Source organism: Parambassis ranga, chromosome 3, assembly GCF_900634625.1.
Source record: "Parambassis ranga chromosome 3, fParRan2.1, whole genome shotgun sequence".
NCBI lineage: Eukaryota > Metazoa > Chordata > Actinopteri > Ambassidae > Parambassis > Parambassis ranga.
The window spans coordinates 18,821,630-18,840,487 of NC_041024.1; the positions used below are offsets into that span (position 1 = coordinate 18,821,630).

At 41.8% G+C, this 18,858-nt stretch overlaps 1 protein-coding gene across 4 annotated transcripts in view; it reads right to left on the reverse strand.

The window, feature by feature from the left end:
* Positions 1 to 18,858, reverse strand: part of sema4bb (sema domain, immunoglobulin domain (Ig), transmembrane domain (TM) and short cytoplasmic domain, (semaphorin) 4Bb) — a 43,136-nt gene that overhangs the window by 19,937 nt on the left and 4,341 nt on the right. The window contains exons 1-2 of one of the 4 annotated variants that reach the window (XM_028401810.1): positions 16,316 to 16,489; positions 5,713 to 6,168 (exon numbers count right to left, since the gene is read on the reverse strand). In XM_028401810.1, coding sequence (XP_028257611.1) covers positions 5,713 to 5,854 — 142 coding nt within the window. In that variant the 5' untranslated portion in view covers positions 5,855 to 6,168; positions 16,316 to 16,489. Of the gene's footprint in view, positions 1 to 5,712; positions 6,169 to 11,626; positions 11,738 to 16,315; positions 16,490 to 18,858 lie in introns of those variants that run through there. The other 3 variants (XM_028401812.1, XM_028401811.1, XM_028401813.1) reach the window with 3 other exon arrangements.

The window sequence follows — 18,858 nt, forward strand, 5'->3', positions numbered from 1 at the left end:
CTTTTTTTCCAAAAAGGAAGCTGTTGCAGTGTATGTCTGCTAGCATCAGCACGTACTGTGCATTTACATTGCATTGCATTAAAGTCCTGCATTGAGAAATGGGGTGGGTGGTTGATAGTTACACTGTGTAGATATGATACAGTGGTGTTAACATGGCGCAATGTTTCAGCAGGGGGAGAAAATCAAAGACATCCAAGATTTGCAGCACAAGAAGTCCAACAGGGATGCTGCTTAAAAAGGCAGACTAGTGGACATCCAACAGTCAGCAAAGCTGATGAAGCCGAGTGGCAAAGAGTCCAATGGTGCTTCAATTCTAAAGTCTTGAATACAACATGACCTGGATGAATGAGAGTCTTCACAGGCAGCAAGTGGAGTTAAAATTTTCAGTCGTGACCTAAAATGTGATGAATCTTTTTTGGCACCAGTGTTGTTCACACAGGCGTTCACAATAAGAGCTTGTTGCAGCTTTATATGTCCTGCTACACACAGAAACAATGTGTAATTTAATTTAATTGCCAACATGATGTTCGGCAGGTATAACGACTGAACTGTCAGACATTTTCACAGCTGTTTGGTCATATGCCAAAGTGATGGAAATCTTTACATTTCTCCGTAATGAGGGGGTTGCAGAGAACTTATGGAAATAATTATGGCATCACTCTAAGGTCGGGCAAAGATTCACATCTGTGCAAATTTTCATGGCAATCCAAACTGTAGCTGTTGAGATATTTCACTACCATACACATACTGTATCATAAAAGGGTTTATCTGCTGGTGACCATGATTATTGAAAAAATAATGGTGTTGCGTCCAAACCGTGTTGAGGTTTTTTATCTAGACCAAAACACTGGATTCACTGACATCACAAAGTGAAAACGGCATTTTTATGGCTAAAAACACTGGCACAGTGTGAAACATTAATATGCACAAACACCAAGTGGATTCTAAAAGGATGTGAGAGCACTGCAAACCCAATGAATCCAGCTGGCTCACATATGCTTTCCGATGGTTTCTGCTACAGCCAGAATTCCATCATAGTACAAGTCGATACATCTCTGCAGACGTTTCTGGGTTTGCACACTTGTCGATTTTTAGGGCACCAGTGGAGCGGCTTCCAGTTTACTAAGTGCACTCACTCTGGACTGCATATGGTGAAAGTCTTTAAAGTGCTACCACCACACAAACACAACATTCTACTCTGTTGCTTGTGTAGGTGTGTCTGTGTCTCTGGAGAGGTCCTTGATGAGAAGAGGAGGCTGGAGTCGAACCATGTCTCCTGGTCTGCACTCATCCACCACAAAGTGACCAAGGATGAGAAGTGGTCAAGCACATTTTACACTCCCTCCTAATGGCTTTTCACACACACACACACACACACGCTTCACTGGAACAGCTGCAAGCTTTTAACCCTTGCTTTCCACTGTCGTATTTATTTCCTGTAGCCTTGCTGTCATCAAATCTAATACAAAAATGAAGTCTTTAAAATAATCTGACAGATACAGAGTTTCTATAAAATCAGTGACTTTAATGTAATATATAATCACCTGTGCTCACAGGGACACAAATCACACATCCACTAGTAGGAATAGAAGGCATGTGGAGTATATTAACATCCTGGAACTGGATCAGGAAAGTTCTGACTTTTAATGAGAGAGATACATGAGAAGACTGCTTTTAACTGTTTCAGTTCTGCTGCAAGTAGGCATGGGCACAAAATGAATAGGAGTTATACTGTTGTTGTAATAATTAGCCTTTGGTAATAGCCACTAGTAAACACAGGAGAGCCCACACCTAAATGTAAGATAAAGTCATAGGTACCATTTTCATAATTTCATTTCTAAATTAGTGATGAGACGCCCTCTGTGTTGTTTTACTGGTCCTGTAGCATTGTCCCCTACCACTGGCACTAGGTGCCATGTACCTGTTCCAACATACTGTGTAATTTTATGTTGCATCTTTTTGTGTTAAAGCATTAACAAATCTCCGCTGTGAGAGTTTGAGAATGATGAAGGAAGCTCGTTTTTGTTTCAAGCAGATCTAGACTGCATCCCAGTGATGACCTTATGACACTCTTTAACCTCACATTCCGCTCTGTCCACTTTAATTAACAGCTTCGCCGTTATTACTCGCTCGCCTGCCATTTTCTTCAAATCAAACATTCCTGATTGAAATCTGCAAAGACTGAACTTTTCTGTACATTCCCTGTAGCGTGCAAGCGATGAAGCCATTAGAACGTCTAAAACAGACGGAGCTGATGTGCTGTAATTATGCTCCATTGTTGTGGCTGTTCTGGTTTTATATGCAGGCACTTGTGAGTGCCACCTCTGCTGGAAGCCACAGACCGCTTTTCTTTCAGGATCAGTGGGCGTGTCCTTGCTGGGTTTTAGGTGGGCACCGGAGCATGTCTAAAACCTCACGAGTATTTGGTCTGACCCCCACCGCAGCCCCTCCTTTTTTTCTGAACTGCAATCCACACACTGCCAAGGTCAGTGGATTAGCATGCATGAGAGAAAGCGGACAATATTCGCCCAACATAAACCAAACGTAAACGCGAAAGGACACTGTGTACATGCGGCATACACAGAGCGCTCAGCAGCTCAGCTTAAAGGCCGCTTTCATTTGCTTCTCCAAAAGCAGCCTGTGTCAAGGCTTCAGACCAAACAGCTACTGTACCGTCCATCACATATGAACCATCTCTATTTTACAGCTACCTGAAACTAAGTGCTCTGATTACAATAAATGTTGATGAAAGCTGAAATGTGACATGACGGAGTTATTCTATTTAGATATTAACCCTAGGAAGAAAAAACAGCCATAGCTACAAAATGTACAGAATTATCACATCATCACCAGCTAAAGCTTTGTTCTTTACTAAAGCCAACAACAGCAACACATGATAATAAACAACACCACCACTTTGGGATTAACACTTTTTAGTCTAAATTCCCGACCTTTGCTCTACCTTTAGGTTCTTATTGTGATCATTACAGCACCTAGAATCTATAGTTCTCAGGACAGTCCAACCAATGTATATATAAAGTATGTGGTAATTTGTATATGTTTATATTAACCTTTATATCAAGGTAAAAATATATTTTGAGATACATGTCTATCCACATAATGCTGGCAGGAGATATGTGTTTGCATAATAGCATGGGGGGGACTGTCTGGAATCTGACAATAGCAGAACAATGATGATGCTGACCTGTGGCCTGTGTTGTATGCAAATTAGGTCCCATGGGTTCTGAGGGTTAATGCAGTGGATAATTTGTTGGTATTTTGAGAAAAAAAACACTGAATAACAGAGACAGACTGCATGCTCAGCTTCGGCTGGAGCTGTATATTAAATAGATATGTGCTTAAAACCAAACAACTGAACTCTCCTTCGTTCAAGTGAGCAAAATAGAAACTGAAAACTCCTTATACTATTCCTTGAGAAATACACCGACAACCTGCCTAAAAAAAACTTTCTGATAGCAGTGATACATGCCGCATGCCGAACCGACGCTTACAGCTTCAGGTCTTGTGATCCTTTGAGCCGCCTCTCTGCACAAGAGCCATAATGAAAACCAGACAAGCTCTCCCACTGCAGGAACCACAAAAACCTCCACTCACTACACATGAGAGATTAGCCAGCTCATTAGGAGAGATGGAAGGAGCGAGAGGAGAGGGAAGGAGGACAAAAAGAAAAAGGAACGCCTTTCTAGGAAGGGGCAAGGGTCCTCAGTGGAGAACAGAGCCCGGGTCCCCGTCTTTCTTACACACAATATGAACTAAAAATGGGGGTTTGAAAAGTGGTGACCTGTTTTACATGTTTTGCATCAATGGTGCATGTCAAACGGAGGCTAGTTTGTGTACCGAAACGTTTAGCATGTCAGTGATGGTGCAGACCCTGTTTATACAAAGCTGCTCTAATTGAATAGGTTACAATCAGTGCCAGTGACATTTAAATAAGATTTTCTACACCATATTATCAGTTGAAAAGCATGTTGTCTCACACTACTACTTACGCTCTCCAGCCGACAACCTCAATCAGTAACCGCTCGCGTCAAAATACATGAAATTTAGATTATGAATGGTGAGTGGAGTACAGCAAAGAGAAGGGGAAAGAGAAACATCGGTGGTTTAAAAATGCTCACATGCTGGGAAACCAGCCTTGGGCCAATTTAATCCATTTAGCTCTTTGAGAAACAAGTTAAATGGCTCAAGTATGTGAAAGGTTGTTCCTGCATATGAGTGATGCCAGTTTGAGGTGGTGCATGTGAATCAGGGGAGTTGGCTGTAGACTGAAGAAAACAAGTATCAGTATGTGTGTTTTCATGGGGACGGACTTTAAATTCTGGCAGGTTGTGTTTACAAGAGCCAACACACACACACACCTACACTGATCTAAGCCTTTACATTTATTGCTCTTAGATTGGCACATTTGTCTGGATGAGGATAGAAATACATTGTAGGAAGCAGGGAGCTAATTTTAAGTAGCAACTTGCTGGCTCTTTTAACAGCTACAACACAAGATGTTGATAAGTAGGTGTTTAAAGAGGCTTTCCAAAAAAGCAGTCAATTTCCCCCTGTGAGCCACATCCAAACAGCCACCTCATTTGTCATAAGCTCCCATAATGCATCAATCAATTACCAAAAAGCTGTCAGCTAAACAAATACTGAAAAACACTGCCATGTTTTTAAATGATAAAAGCTTAATCCACAGTTACTACATTAAGGAGTGCTGCAGTGTGTGTGTGTGTGTGTGTGAGAGAGAAAGAGAGAGAGTTACACAGTGCTGAAGTGGGGTGTAAGAAGAGACATTAAGTTTGTATTTGTGAGAAATTGTTGCACACATTGCGGCACATTACCAAATAATCAATTCAATGCAAAAGGGAAGTAGAACTCTACAGTATGTGCTGCAGATACGGGGCCCCAAATGGGTGCACTTCATTTGCTCTCCACCCTGAAGGCTCACATGTTACACCATGCATGTTTCCCCCAGTCATTCTGTCAGAGCTTAGGGCCAAAAAAAACACAAAAACAACACAGACAGAAGATTCTTAAGGAGCTGTGATTATAAAGCCAGTGTCTTTAAGTTGGCATGTGTGCATCTGTGCCTTCAGGCTCTTGTGGTCTCTGACATGTCTCTGTGAATACACTGTTGAAAGGCTGCTTCACTGCACACTTGTTGCAGCTGTGTTTGTTGTGTTTGCTCACCACTGGGCAAAATGCGTTCTTTTGACTCCTGGTAAGCTGTCTATTCTTACACAGCAGCGATAACAGAACAGTTCATTTAAAAGTAGACTAAGCAGAATTACCACTTAGTTTGTTGTTGTTTGTGTGAGACATGGAAATAAAAAGCAATGTTCTTGTACAGTGTTGATCCATTATTTTTCCAATTATTGTTTTTGCAAAGGTCACATTGACTTTAATAAAGAGAGCAAAGGGCCACGGATTCTTTTCTTCGCCATCATTTGTTGACGTAAATATATCTGTAAATTGGACAGAACTAATACTAGATAGATAGTATGTACCTTTATAAATCTACTCCCATTACGCCGTCATCATTATGTGAGTCCTTTGCTGTCATTTACTGTGTTTACCTCTACCCTCTCCTCTCCTCTTCAGATGTGCGCTGTGTGTGTCTCCACACAGAAGCTGTCACTCAACTTCACATAATAAATCATTTATTATGACCACATTCATTACTCTTTTATTCGTACTTACGGAAGGGAAAACTGATGCGCGGTGTGACATCATCCTCAGTGCCAATCACTGATTGGAGGCAGCAAGCCAACAGCAGTGCTGCAGCCAGAAGACAGTGGACCATCACCGCTGATGTCCACATGGTTGTTTGATTCTCCAACATGTACACAAATGCACACTGCTTGTTTTAAGACTCCTTGGAATTCATTAAACTCCTCTTGACTCCACAGAGCTTTATTTTCTCACTCCCATCTTCCTGCGGGCTGAGGAGGAGGAGGAGGAGGAGGAGGTTTAACGTGTCCTTGACTTGATTCTTGTACTCCCAGCGGTCCTCACACACGGTTTGTAGACTCTTACCACATAGAGGAGGATTCCTTCCTGGATTAAAGGCTGCTTGTTTTCATCTACTCATAGTGCTCTTCGACAGATCAGCACTAAGCTCCAACCTGTGGCCATTTAGTATAAGTCATTTTGGATCTGTGGAGAGAAGAGAGAGAATTTGTTTCTTTATGTCTGCTCCAAGAACATGGTTTTAAAAAATAAAAGATGAAACAAGCAAGGATAACAGATCCATGTCCAACTTTTAGAAGCAGAGAGATTGATACATTTGGCCGGGCTTCATTCTGTTGAAAGATGTGGATTTGAAAGAGATTTGACAGTAACAACTACATCACCCCAAAAAACAAGCTGCCTCATCTCCATGCTCTGAGATTTTAATACTAGTATAACTACAACTGTTTATGCCTGTACTGTTTACTTTGTCACCACACTGCCAAAAGAAACGACTAAACACATGTATCAGACCACCAGCCTGTTGACATGAACACACTCATTACATGGTAGCTTGAAGGGTTTCAACTTGTAGGTCTAAAAATGAATGTCCAATGTTGTTGTTTGTAATACAACACACTAAGTTACTCTGTGAGACCTGCTAGATTCCTTAAAACACTGTACTTAATTATGATGTCAGCAACCGGCTGAGAGATTCATGAGAAGATAACATGGGGAGTTTGGCTCTAATTTTGTGGGGAAATAAATAAAAGTACAGTGACTTCAAAGACAGCTCTGCCATTTGTCACAAAGAGGCGCAATGAACAGATTACTGCTGTGACTTTTGCTGGTCTCAATATAATAAGGCAAACAAGTTAGGGTGACACACAGCAGCAAAATAAGGAATGAATAAATACATCAAGAAATTAATTTAAATATAATTAATTAGTAAAAAAAGGCAATTTATTTTGTGAGATTCATTTATTTTTCTGTTTTTAATCTTGGGACGTTTTGGTCTTTCATACAAAGTCTCCTCAGCTTTATGAGCCTAATAAAGGTTGCTCCTGCAATATAACACAACTCACTTCTTACTGCCCGACACCTCCATTAAGCACCCACACAGTGTAGGTGGTAACGTTTAGAAAGTAAACACCACAGAGTACATGGCTCCTCTTGCATCACTGCAACAACTCCCAGAAGCGCTCATTCAAATATTTACGGTAGCTAATAAATCCAACAACAGTCCAAGGCGAGAGCAGGGCAGGGAGCAGCCCCTGCAAGCCAGGGTGTGTCAGGGAGAATCATTTTAAACCCCTGGTCACATTAAACATACTGTATGTTACAAGCCCTGTGCTGCCCGCCAAAGCTTTGTCTGAAAACTGGGCAACTAAAATACCAAACTCTGGTCTCTGCCTGTCCCCAGGGCCTCGAATACTGAACCAATATGTCTGTGTCACTCTTCACTTCACTACGAGGTTCTTGCTGCTCCACTGACGCTACCTTAGTCACTGGAGGCTGAAACATCCACCCACGATCCTCTAACATTTCCCTTCGCCTCCGGTGGTCCCTCTCATGCCTGCTGGGACAACAAGCATGGCAGCACTGCATGTGTTGTGCACCTCAGGTCTCTATGTTCCCAGGACAAATCCTTATGTAACTCCAGAGGTCTTTTAAATTTTAATGAAAAGGGAGGTGCCGTAAGGAGGATTCCCTGCCAGTCACATAAATAAGAAAACTTCCTGGTGAAGTAGTAATGATGATGTTAGGCCACTGCATGTTTTTTTCTCATTAAAAAAAAGTTTTACAAAATGTTACACTTCTCAGCCAGCTAAGGAATTTCAGCCAGAAAAGAATGATGTCAATACAGAGTGGCCCCTTGCAGCAGACTGGGAAACATGCGGTATTTAGGGAATCCAAACTACATGATGAGTCATAAATGTTCATATAACTGGAGCCAGCACCTGAAAGGGACCGGATGAATGCTCTGCACGCCCGAGGCAGATTTGTTCAGGCTTAACAAGGGCATGAAGGGCAAGTAAACTGACATAACACTGCACTTGTCCTGTTTTCTTTTACATACTTTTTCGCTTGAATACACAATTGCATGCATTTCAGTGAAATTAATCATGTAGTGTCCTAATCCATTCTGAAGAACAACAGACCATGGTGTGAAAATAAAATATTAATAAGCATTAAATCATATTTGACAGCCAGTACTCGACCAAAGAAAGTGATCTTGTTCAAAGGAATAATTATAGGATTTTTTAGGATTAGGGGTCTTTTCAACCGTATTATTAGTATTAATAGTCATTACAGTACAAGTGACCAACTACACTCAATGGCACAGGACCCATCTGCTCATCTTAGGCAAGGGTCTGCTGCTCCTTGTATCAGTGGAGGCTGAATCTGGTGCCATATTGCTTAAAGCTACAGATTCATTAACCTTTCCGACCTCCCTGGAAGCCCCCTATTAATACCTGCATCTGTTCAGAGAAAGAAAGGATGTGACAGACATACTGGACGATACACTCGCCCGGGTCAAGTCGAGTTCACTGCATAGGGAGCAACATGAATGCTCCCCATTTGACTAGCTTTGTATGAAAGGACTTGGCTTTGTCCTCAACCACCAGCTCCCTGTAACTCATCTCTGCAGTGTCACATTTAGTCTTTGGTACAGATAGGGGTACTTAGGGGAGATAATCAGCAGCCGGGCAGGACCCTGTGACGATAGTACTATCACAGAGTTCGACATCAGGCTTGATTAGGCCACGGTCCAATCCATTAACAGTATCAAGCGAAAATCTAAGTGAAAAGGAACTATAAATGCATTTTAATTGTGCTGCAATCAAATCTGAATCTGACTCTCAGTCTCTGCCAGATTTAAAGGTGACTTTCAGAGGCTGTATTCCAAAATATATAAAATACAAAAAAAGACACAAAAAGGTTTAATTGTTTTCACTGGGTCCTGCAATCACGTGAAAGTTTTTTTTTCTTCCACTCTCCTAAATCAACACAGCCCCTCGGGTTCAGATTACTATTCAGAAAGATATATGGAGCCATTATGCTGGGCAGAAAGGACCTCAGTAGGTGACTGACAGGGCAGAGACTTCTTGCTGTGCCTGTCATTATAATTCACACTTATAGCAGCTGAGTGGGCAGTGCGTGATTGGTTCAAAAATCAAGCAGGGGGATGCAGGAGGAGGCACACTTTCCCCTAAAATCAATAGCTGGCCAATCAGTGGCTGACTACTCGGAGGTTTACCCTATTGTTATACCATTAAACCAATAATCTTTGTTTAATGATCTTCCTGTCCTGAATTTATTTGTAGTAAACAATAACAAGTAGGCCACAACAAATATAACAATGTCTCACTGCTTATTACTAAAATTACTTAGTTATAACATATCCATTGTATTTTTTTGTAGCACTGTCAACGATACCCTTACACAACACTAAAGCCTCTGCACCAGTGAAACCTCCTATGTGTTGAAACATGTAGATATGGTTCATCTGAGGAGGCTGGCTTGGCTTGGTCACTGAGGTTTTTAGCAGATATTCTGTTGAGGATTAAGACTATCATCCCATATTTGCCCAAACCAAGGTGCTGATGTACTTTAGCCCCAAACTTCTCCTGGTGGGGTGATATCAGAAGAACCAGTCAGACTGTTCTTTTTCATTGGAAACAAATCAAGTAAGACCAATAGTTCATAATAGTTTTGAATTTTGATGTCATTCAGGAGAAAAAGGTGAAGTCATGTAGTTTTCATTATTTTCTTACAGTCAGTATGGTACTTTGTGGAGGCTGACTCCAACTCTTACCCAGTCCACCTGGGAACGGGACAGGAAGTAAAGAGGAAGGTTTCAGCTGAACAGACTGCTCCCAGCACCAAGAAGGCAGACTCCTAAATAAATCACGACTGGGTTAAAAATAAACTATGAGCACCCCGTGCAGCAGTCGAGACAGCAGCAATTGTTTCCTAAGCTGGCAGAGCTCATAGTAAATTCATCATCAGAGTGACTGTGAGTTTACACAGTGCCAAAGCCTGAATCAGCATGTCTGGATGAGGGAGCTCAGTGATAAAAGATGTTACGCAAAGATGAGGAGTATGACCGCACTGACATCTCAGCTGCAAACTACGCTGCGCTGTTGGCTTTTCTTTAGCACACCTTGCCTTCCTGGATACGGTGGTGACCTAAATTCAACAGCATCACTATGTGGGTCTGATGCTGTCATACTGTAAAACACCCACACAAGCTGCTAATAGGTGAGGGGAACTTTAAAAACAGGAAGTCCACACCAAAATATGGTTTAAGGGTTGAGTGCTTTCTCTGCTAAAACATTTATCAGGGTCAAAAATCTAGAGGATATCCTCTCACAGAAGCCTTTAGGTGGTTAAAATGGACTACGTTCTCATAACCCATGACAAGCAGAACACAATGCAGCCCCTGAAAAAAGTTGAAAAAAGTCTAAATGCTGTGTTTTCCTTCTTTAAAGGAAATTCATATTGAGAAAGAACTGATTTATAAGATTTTAAAGAGTGAAAAGTACAAATGTAAAAGAATCGATATGGTGAGGACAGAGAGTCATACTGTCTGCTTTCACTTTTATTTTTTTTCATTACAGTTTGGGGGGAAAAAAAGTGAAATCATCTTTACCCTGCAGGTAACACCATTTTCTCTTGGTTCTGAACCCAACCGAGGCCTCAGTGTCGGCACAGAGCAGAAGAGATTTTAACCCGGGATAAAGTGAAAACCTTTATGCATGCTCCAACTTTTAGCTCTATAATGTGGAACAGCTGCAGACTGAAGATTCAGGACCCTGATGCCTAAAGGCAAACTTCCTCTGAGAGGGGAGACAAATTTGTACAAACTGTACAAAAAAACAGATCTGACTGTTAATTGGTGACCTCTGACTTAAAACAACCGAATGATACACTGTAAGCTCTTTGTTTACTGGATCTTGTTAACGAGTCTTCACAGAGTTCAGTGTATTACGAAGCCAGTGTAAAATGTAATTTAAATGTCTTAGCAGCATGGTGTTCCTTGTTGTAAGCAGGCCCTGTGTTGGGAATCATTTCCTGGACATAACAGGATGTGTCATCCAACATTAATGTGAACCCAATTAAATAGTCAATTATTTATTCACGTGTGATCCCAGACTGATATTATGAGGAAGATGAATTCTCCCTGCAAGTGTTATTAATTATTCACAGAATCATCTTTGTGTAGATGACTGGCTGTAATACATCCTGCTGTGGTATGTCCCTAGTGCAATCAAATACACAGTAATATGGCGTTTCAAATGATAAGGGAAGTCCAATACTTTCATGCTTGATTGATGCTTATGCAGAGACTCCTCCATAATCTACATGACCAAACAGTCTGCACACAATGCTTGTCAGCACTTTAGTGTTAAAATATATTATATATTGCTGTGTATAAGAAAAAAGTTGCCGTATAACATCTTAGCATCCATTAAACTTCATGTAAAACACTTTTCTTCTTCACTCCTCTGCATCAAACCTTTGTCTCTTATGTTAATCAGCTACCAAGCTGGGCATTGAGTACCTCCTAATTGGCGTTGTATGACCTTAAGTTACCAGACAGATCAATGTTAACTGGTTGACTACAGTACGTGCACTGATTTTTGTTTCATGATCCTACCATGTGTAATGCAGTGATGAGCAGAGTGACTTTATATCCCTCTGTGCATCTTGAAGGTTAGTGAGGAGTCTTTTATGACATTCATCCCAACATGTTACATCCACACTGTGCTGAAATGAAGAGCAAAGACACCGTTTTCAGCATGATCCCAAGCTCCAGTAAGGCTCTGAGGAATATTCAAACTCACTTTTACATTAGTGTACATACTGCTCAGCTTTGCCATGCAGGAAGTAGCAATTACCATTTCAAACGAGTGAGTGAAGCAGAACTGGCAGAGAAGATAAGTGCTTAAAGGAGAGCTAGGGTCACCTTATTCCCTGTGATACAGACTTGCCCTTGCCTCAAATTACTCAAGCCTGACGAGGAACGGTGGGAGATCAGTTCTTGAAAAACTTGCAAAGCGTCAATAATGAGCTGAGCGTCAGTCAGAACGCAGTGTGATAGAAGGCATAATTTTCCACTACACATAGGTCTGTTACAGAAACTATGGTAAGCTTTGGAGAAGTGAGAGCCACTTACAGTACGAAGAAATAGCGTCACTGCACTGAAAAATAATTGCTGTTAGACTACAAACTGACTGGAAAATAGATTGCAATCATCTCTTGTTGTTTGTTATGTGCTTCCAGGCTAAACGGCTCTCTGCACATTTAACCTGATGACCCATTTAGCGTGATGAAATGCCCTGACCAATCAGGGAACCCTCAGAGCTCGACATTTCGCCTTGGGTGAGAACAGCACAATAAAGAGAGAGTGAAATTTACATTTCCACCTGGCTTAAGGCCCTACTAATGACAAACAACAAAGAAAAATCTATATTTTCTGCCACTCTAGTCTCCGTGTGTGAGCCCACACATATAAAACACAGTGTTGCTCTGAAAGCTGCAACACAGGACAACGTCTCATTCATCTGATGGCTTGATGATGATGATGATGATGATGATGATGTCAGTCAAGACTGTGGACAAACTCTGTGGCGTGACAAGAGAGAGCTGAAGATTTACAGTCATATAATCACACAATAGAGGCCTTTGTGAGGTTCAGACCATGCTGCGTTAGCATCACAGTTCATCTGCTAATTACACCATCAAATCCAAAAGCCTTGGCTATCCATGTTAGGCTATTCATCTCATGACGATTAATCCCTCCAGTTAAACCGATGTGAGGACTCATTTCTTTACATGGTTTGACAAGCAGAGCAACAGGATTTACAACCATATCAGATGACTATATTCCATTTCTTGCCCAGTCAGACCCAGACTGCACTCTCTCACTCCAGCACTCAGGTACAGATTTTGATGATTGTAAACCTAAGTCCTGACCACAGAACTGTTCACATTATTCTTTCCGAGTGGAAATGTGACACAGTTTGTCTGAGTCATTTGTCAGGTTTGCCGCATCAAGGCAGCTGGCTGTTTAGCCTCTGTAAACATGTCGACTTCAAAAGGAACAGCTGAAGCTCTTCTGCTTTGTTTACTGTCAGGTATGGGCTCTGTCTGTGTCTTCGCAAGCAGTCGATGCCAATAAAGGAAGTAATAAGTCAACAGAGTGGTCCCTCCTGGCAACAGTCCTGCTGATTATAGCTGATACAGGGGATGAAAATGGTTGTAATGACTGTATTCTGTTCTAGGACAGCGACATAAGGAAATGAATGGTAATGATTAGAAACAGTGTGGACATCATGATAAATTGATTTCTAAAACAATGCCAAGACATGTTTTACAGTTAAGGGACTGTAGATGAATGATCTGTAGCCCTAATTGTTACTAGTTCTCTTTTATTTTTAATGCGACACCCTTCTTCCAGCAATTTAGTACAACCCATTTTATCCTCCGTTTAATTATGATTATGGGGTGACAAAGAGTAAAAACATAAAGACTACCTTCTTATCTACGCCCAGGCAAAGGATTAAATAAACTAAACACACCTCACCCTCTCTTCCCATACTAAGTAGTATGTTTTCTCTGCTGCAGAAATCAATGCAATGATGTAGCTTCATATCACATCATCATCTACAATGAGACCCAACAAGTGGTAAATCAAAGAGGAAACTGAATAAATAGATGAAAGCAAGACCTACTTTGTGAATGTGCCGGAAGAGAAACTTGTGTGAGAAGCAATAAAAATGCAGTTTAACCAGTGTGGCACACTTTCAAACAGCAAACACCTAACTTTTTTCCCCCACTCTTGCCAAACGGGAATTTTAGCCAAATAATATGGGGCTAATTTCCCATATAAATACTGAATCTGGGATGATCCTGGGGCCAAATAAAAACACAATCATGTATCCATATCACCGTCAAATGAAATATAAGATAAGGTTATCAGCGGATTCTCAAGCAAAAACATTCCAGGCACATAGCACGTCTGTTTTCCATTACATGGTCACAGTTTATCTTTTTCTCTACATTTCTTTCAAAACAAGACGAGGAAAATGGAGAGGACATTCATTTCTCTCTGGAGAAGCACGTGTTATGTAATATATTTCCATCCAAAGACAGCCTTCTTAGTTAAGCTCTCACGACTGTCACAGCAAGAGGGTACTTCTGACAAACTTAAATATTTGTTAGACAGACACAGCAGAGTGATTTAAACCTCCCCTCACAATAAACCTGAATGGGTCAACTGGTTACCCAACCTCTGGTCTGCTGCTGAAGGTGGAGCTGTCATCGCTCTGTGTTATTTTGGAAGGAGGTTTACCCTGATGCTTCTATACAATTATACAGGAAATTACTGGACTATAATGACCTCATATGGATCCAAGTTACATCACCCTTATGTGGAGCCTTTGGGAAAATCAAGCATACACACATGGAAGTGCAGCTACAGTGATGATGTGTACATGAGAACACATGTTGTTACTATCAAAACCAGATCTGTTTGTGAGAACGATGCCAAGAGTGAAATAAAAAGCAACAGGAAAAATGTAGAAAATCTCATTTGTAAAAGAATGTCAAAGCTATCAGGATAGCCTCTGAGGAGCATCATCTGCATTCAAAGTCCTCCTTTAACCCCAACATCTGAACCCCTGCAGGGCCCGGCCAGCCCGTCTGCAGGATCTATAGGTCACACCGCATTTGAATAGAGCCCAGCAACTGTCAGACAAAGCAATGCGAGGGCAAAGCAGAGACAGTCAGTAAACAGGGATGCAGCCTGGTTTTACTGAATGCAAATGTGAACCATTAAAACCTTATCACCAGTGTGTAAAGGCAAAGTGTGAGTTTTCACAGTCGAGGCAGCAGTAAGGTTATAAGAATCCTAACAAATTCCTCAATGTGAGGGCTCTGCTGCCAAATGTTTGACCTAGGAGAACACGAAACCTACATGGATTTTTACACACTCCTCCTTTGATTTTGGATACACAGCTAAACTGTTTGAAGTCTTCGGTAGTATCTCTACTGCTGGCCAGCTTAAGCATAGCAGAGTGACCATTTCCCCACATCTCAGCACTGCACGTTCCCATCAGTTGGTGCTCTCCCTCTGGACACTACAGGGGCCATCACTAACCTTCTGGGGGTTAAAAGCAGCTGAGGGCCCCCCCCCTCCCCGGTTTCCACTTCCCCTCCGACTCTTTTACCACAACCTCTCTACATGCTGACCATTCCTCTGAAGCTGTTACAGTGGGTGGAGTGTTGGGTGGAGACTGTGTGTTTGTTTTGAGTGTTTAAATGTGTGGGTGGGGGTCTGCCCTGTGTTACAGAGAAAAAGAGGGAGGATGAGACGCAGCATGCATCGTGATGCATCTGCACGTGCTTCCAGAGAAAAGATTACTTCGGTGTTTACTAAACGAAAGACAGAGACTATCAGGACTGATACATTATCACACAGTGGTGAGCAGGGGAGAACAACAACAGAGGTTCAGGAGAGGAAGAGGAGTCCAACAATAAGCTGCCATGAGCACCATATTTGGTCCATCAGTGTGGAACAACACAGATTTTGACGTGCCATCCTTGCTGAGGATAAATAAAGAGAATGTTTCATCTAGGGTCAAACTGTGTTTGGGTCATAAAAATGCAGAGCGATATGGGAGGTATGTCAACACCTACTAAAACATGCAAGCAGAGATAAGAGGAGGCAGCTGTTTGGAAGAGAATAACAGGAAAACAAGTGAGGTGTCATTAAGCAAATGTAAAGCTGGGCAGCATCAGTCTCCACAGGCTTCCTATGGTGTAAATGAAGGAATGAATAACTAAACGGGGCTTAGCGAAGAAAGTAAAACACCATCAGAGCTTTGTGTTGTTTCAAACAGCAGCTGTGTACCCACATGAGAGGACAGAGGGGACAGTCCATCAGGCTGTCTCCACACCTACAGTCAGCCTATTGCTTTCACAACTGCGCTGAAGCTGCCATGCATCCTGGTCTGGAATAATGGACATTTTCCTCAGTGGCTGAGGACATATGAGAGGGTGTCTCATATGTCCAGAACAATTAAAATGACATGAGAGACACTTCAGACTAACACTAAGCGCCAACAACGTCACATTTGTTTTACAGAAAAGCTTCTTTTGCGCTTCTTTAAAGTCCTAAGAATAAACTACACGAGCTGAATACTTGAAATTTAATTTAATATTCCTAAAGCCGCCACGCTTTCTCTGATAAAACAATAATAATTAGAAGAAGCCGTTTCGCCTTATCAGTGTTTGTTGTGGAGGTGAGTGACACGCAAACCGAGCAGGCACAAAAAGACCTTACCGTCCACGAGAGCAGCGCACAGCCCGGTCCCTGCTGAAAGTCCACAGTCTTTAATAAAAAAACAGCCGCAACACGGACAGAAGCAACATCTAAAATCCGCAAACTGCGCTTACAGAGTCCAGCAGCGTGTCCGCGAGGTAAAGTCCATCCTCTCTCTGTGCGCACCGAGACGAGCCTCCTCCACTACAAAACTAAAAAGGGCTGGTGGCTTCCACAGCCTCCAAACTTAAGCTCCTCCCACAGCACACGTTCCCCGCTGCAAGCCATTCACTGCTCCACACCCTGCACTACAACCACACATGCGGGTTTACCCCCAACTAAACCCACGCCAGGAAATATCACACCTCCGATTATGTAGCTCACTCGGGGAGAAAAAGAGGCTGCAATTACACACAAAAGAAAGATGTGCTTAAATTAAAAAAAAAGTTATTTAATTAAAAATGGGGTCATCTTTTATGAGAAGACGTGGAAGGGGGGGGGTATGTGGAGGAACTGAATCTGATTTTTAACTTTTTAAGTGAAAAAAATGTATTTTGATGAGATTAAGAGTCAAATTTCAGATTCATTTCAACTCATTTGCCCAACTTTACCTGTTATGTAGAGGTGACTGTATTTAAATGCAAAACAAATTCTGTCCCCACAATAAAAAAGGGCATAAACATAAATTTGAAATGACTAAATATTTGTGTTTAGCAGTAATAGAGGGATGAAATTAGACCCACACTTCGTCTTCTGTCAGAATGAAAGAAAGTTTTCCGTCTTGTGTCTTGGGTTAGGATAGTGGGATAGTGTTGCTCTCCTCTGGGCTACCCTGCAGCCGTCAAACAATGAATGACAAGTGAACGTGTCCACCACAAGGAGAATTACAGGGGATTATGTACAAAGGCAAAGACCTGAGCACCACCAGACTCAGCCATTCGTGTAATCTCTATTTGCCCCCAGAAAGAGTCAAAATGACTGTGCTCCTATTTATATATATATTTTCTCTCACGTCTGTCCCTTCTGCTCTGCTCAGGACTTCCAATCAAAATGATCCTTATCTTTTTCATAACAAGGGGAGACACAAATCACATTCATGCATAACACAACAGCACAAATGACACCCGCAGGGCAGAAGATAGCGTTAATAATGCTCTGGCTCCTTTCAGTGACAGGCGACAATGTGGGAATTTGTCTGATATTTTGACTGTTAACACAAAGAAGTGTGATGACAGTAACCAAGTCAGGCGCAGAATGCTTGAGGGCGCATCCTGATAGCTCGGCCTGACAGAGTTCTGACATTTCACTCTGGAAATGTTGTCACTCTCTGACTGTTTTTTGGGACTTAAAGCAAAGGCCAGCGCCCCCTGCACCAGGCTGGAAGAATCTGTGACAGGTGGGGGTTAAACTTGTAACAGAGGCCTCGTTCATCTGCAGCTTTCTTTTGATTTGGCTGAATGCATGTCACTCTCTAATATATGTCCTCTGATAGAGGGACACCCAATCAAAGTGGCTACTTTATCTTCCAAGACCTCAGTAATCCAAACAAGGATTACTTCTGATCATGATTATGATCACTCCTTTTCTGCAAAAGTCATAGTTAAAACAGCAGCAGAGCACTCGGGAGTACGATCTCCTTAAAAAATGGAAGTGCCAAGGAGTACTCCCACACAGAATAACTGCACTTTGATAAGAATTATAGCTTCCTGATAATCAGCATACACAAGTTTACTTGGAGCCTGAATCAAAGTCAAAAACTACTTCTGACAGCAGTTTAGCTGTTGACTACAGCACCCTTAGTCTGCGGCTGCCCTGAGATATTATCCCCATGTCGTGCCAACTCGAACTTAAACAGAGGCACGCAGCAGCCATTCATATTAAGGTCATGACCACCCGTGAAGCTTTTATTGGGGTTAAGTATCTGACAGACAACATCAGATTAGGTGATCTGCCTAAATCTATTGTGGATTTACTCATTCAACAAAAGCAGCTCACAGTAAATAAATACATTTATGAATAATGATATCCATATAGTCGATGAGAAACAGAGAAATTTTGAGAAATTGTTTGTAACTTATATTTGTGTTTTATTTTTCCGAACCAAAGCAGGCCATTGGTCCAGCACTATTATCTCAACATATGGAACTAAAAGGAGTCCTGACATCCAGAATCCACTTTGATCATGAGCTCAAGTGGTTTAATAAATGATTATGAAGTAAGCATTTTATAAAAACTAGTGAAAACATGACCTGCAGAGTCAATCTACTACTCCATTAACTCGAAACTGACGCTGAACTGAGGTGAACACACCAAACAAAGAAGCAACAGTCTCTAAGTGTAGTAAGATGTACAAAGATCAGTCCTATTATAGTGAACTCAACCTCGGCTGGATGCTGCAGCAGCTCAAAGGAGTATGTGGTGATAGACCAATCAGAATCCTTGTAGCCCTTTAAGCATCTGAAGTTATGAGTTGCACACATGCAACAAGGTCAAACTCTTAGGACAAGGTGTGCTCCAGCCCCACAGGCTGCCATGTTAAGGCAGAGGAGGCCCCTCCTGCGCTG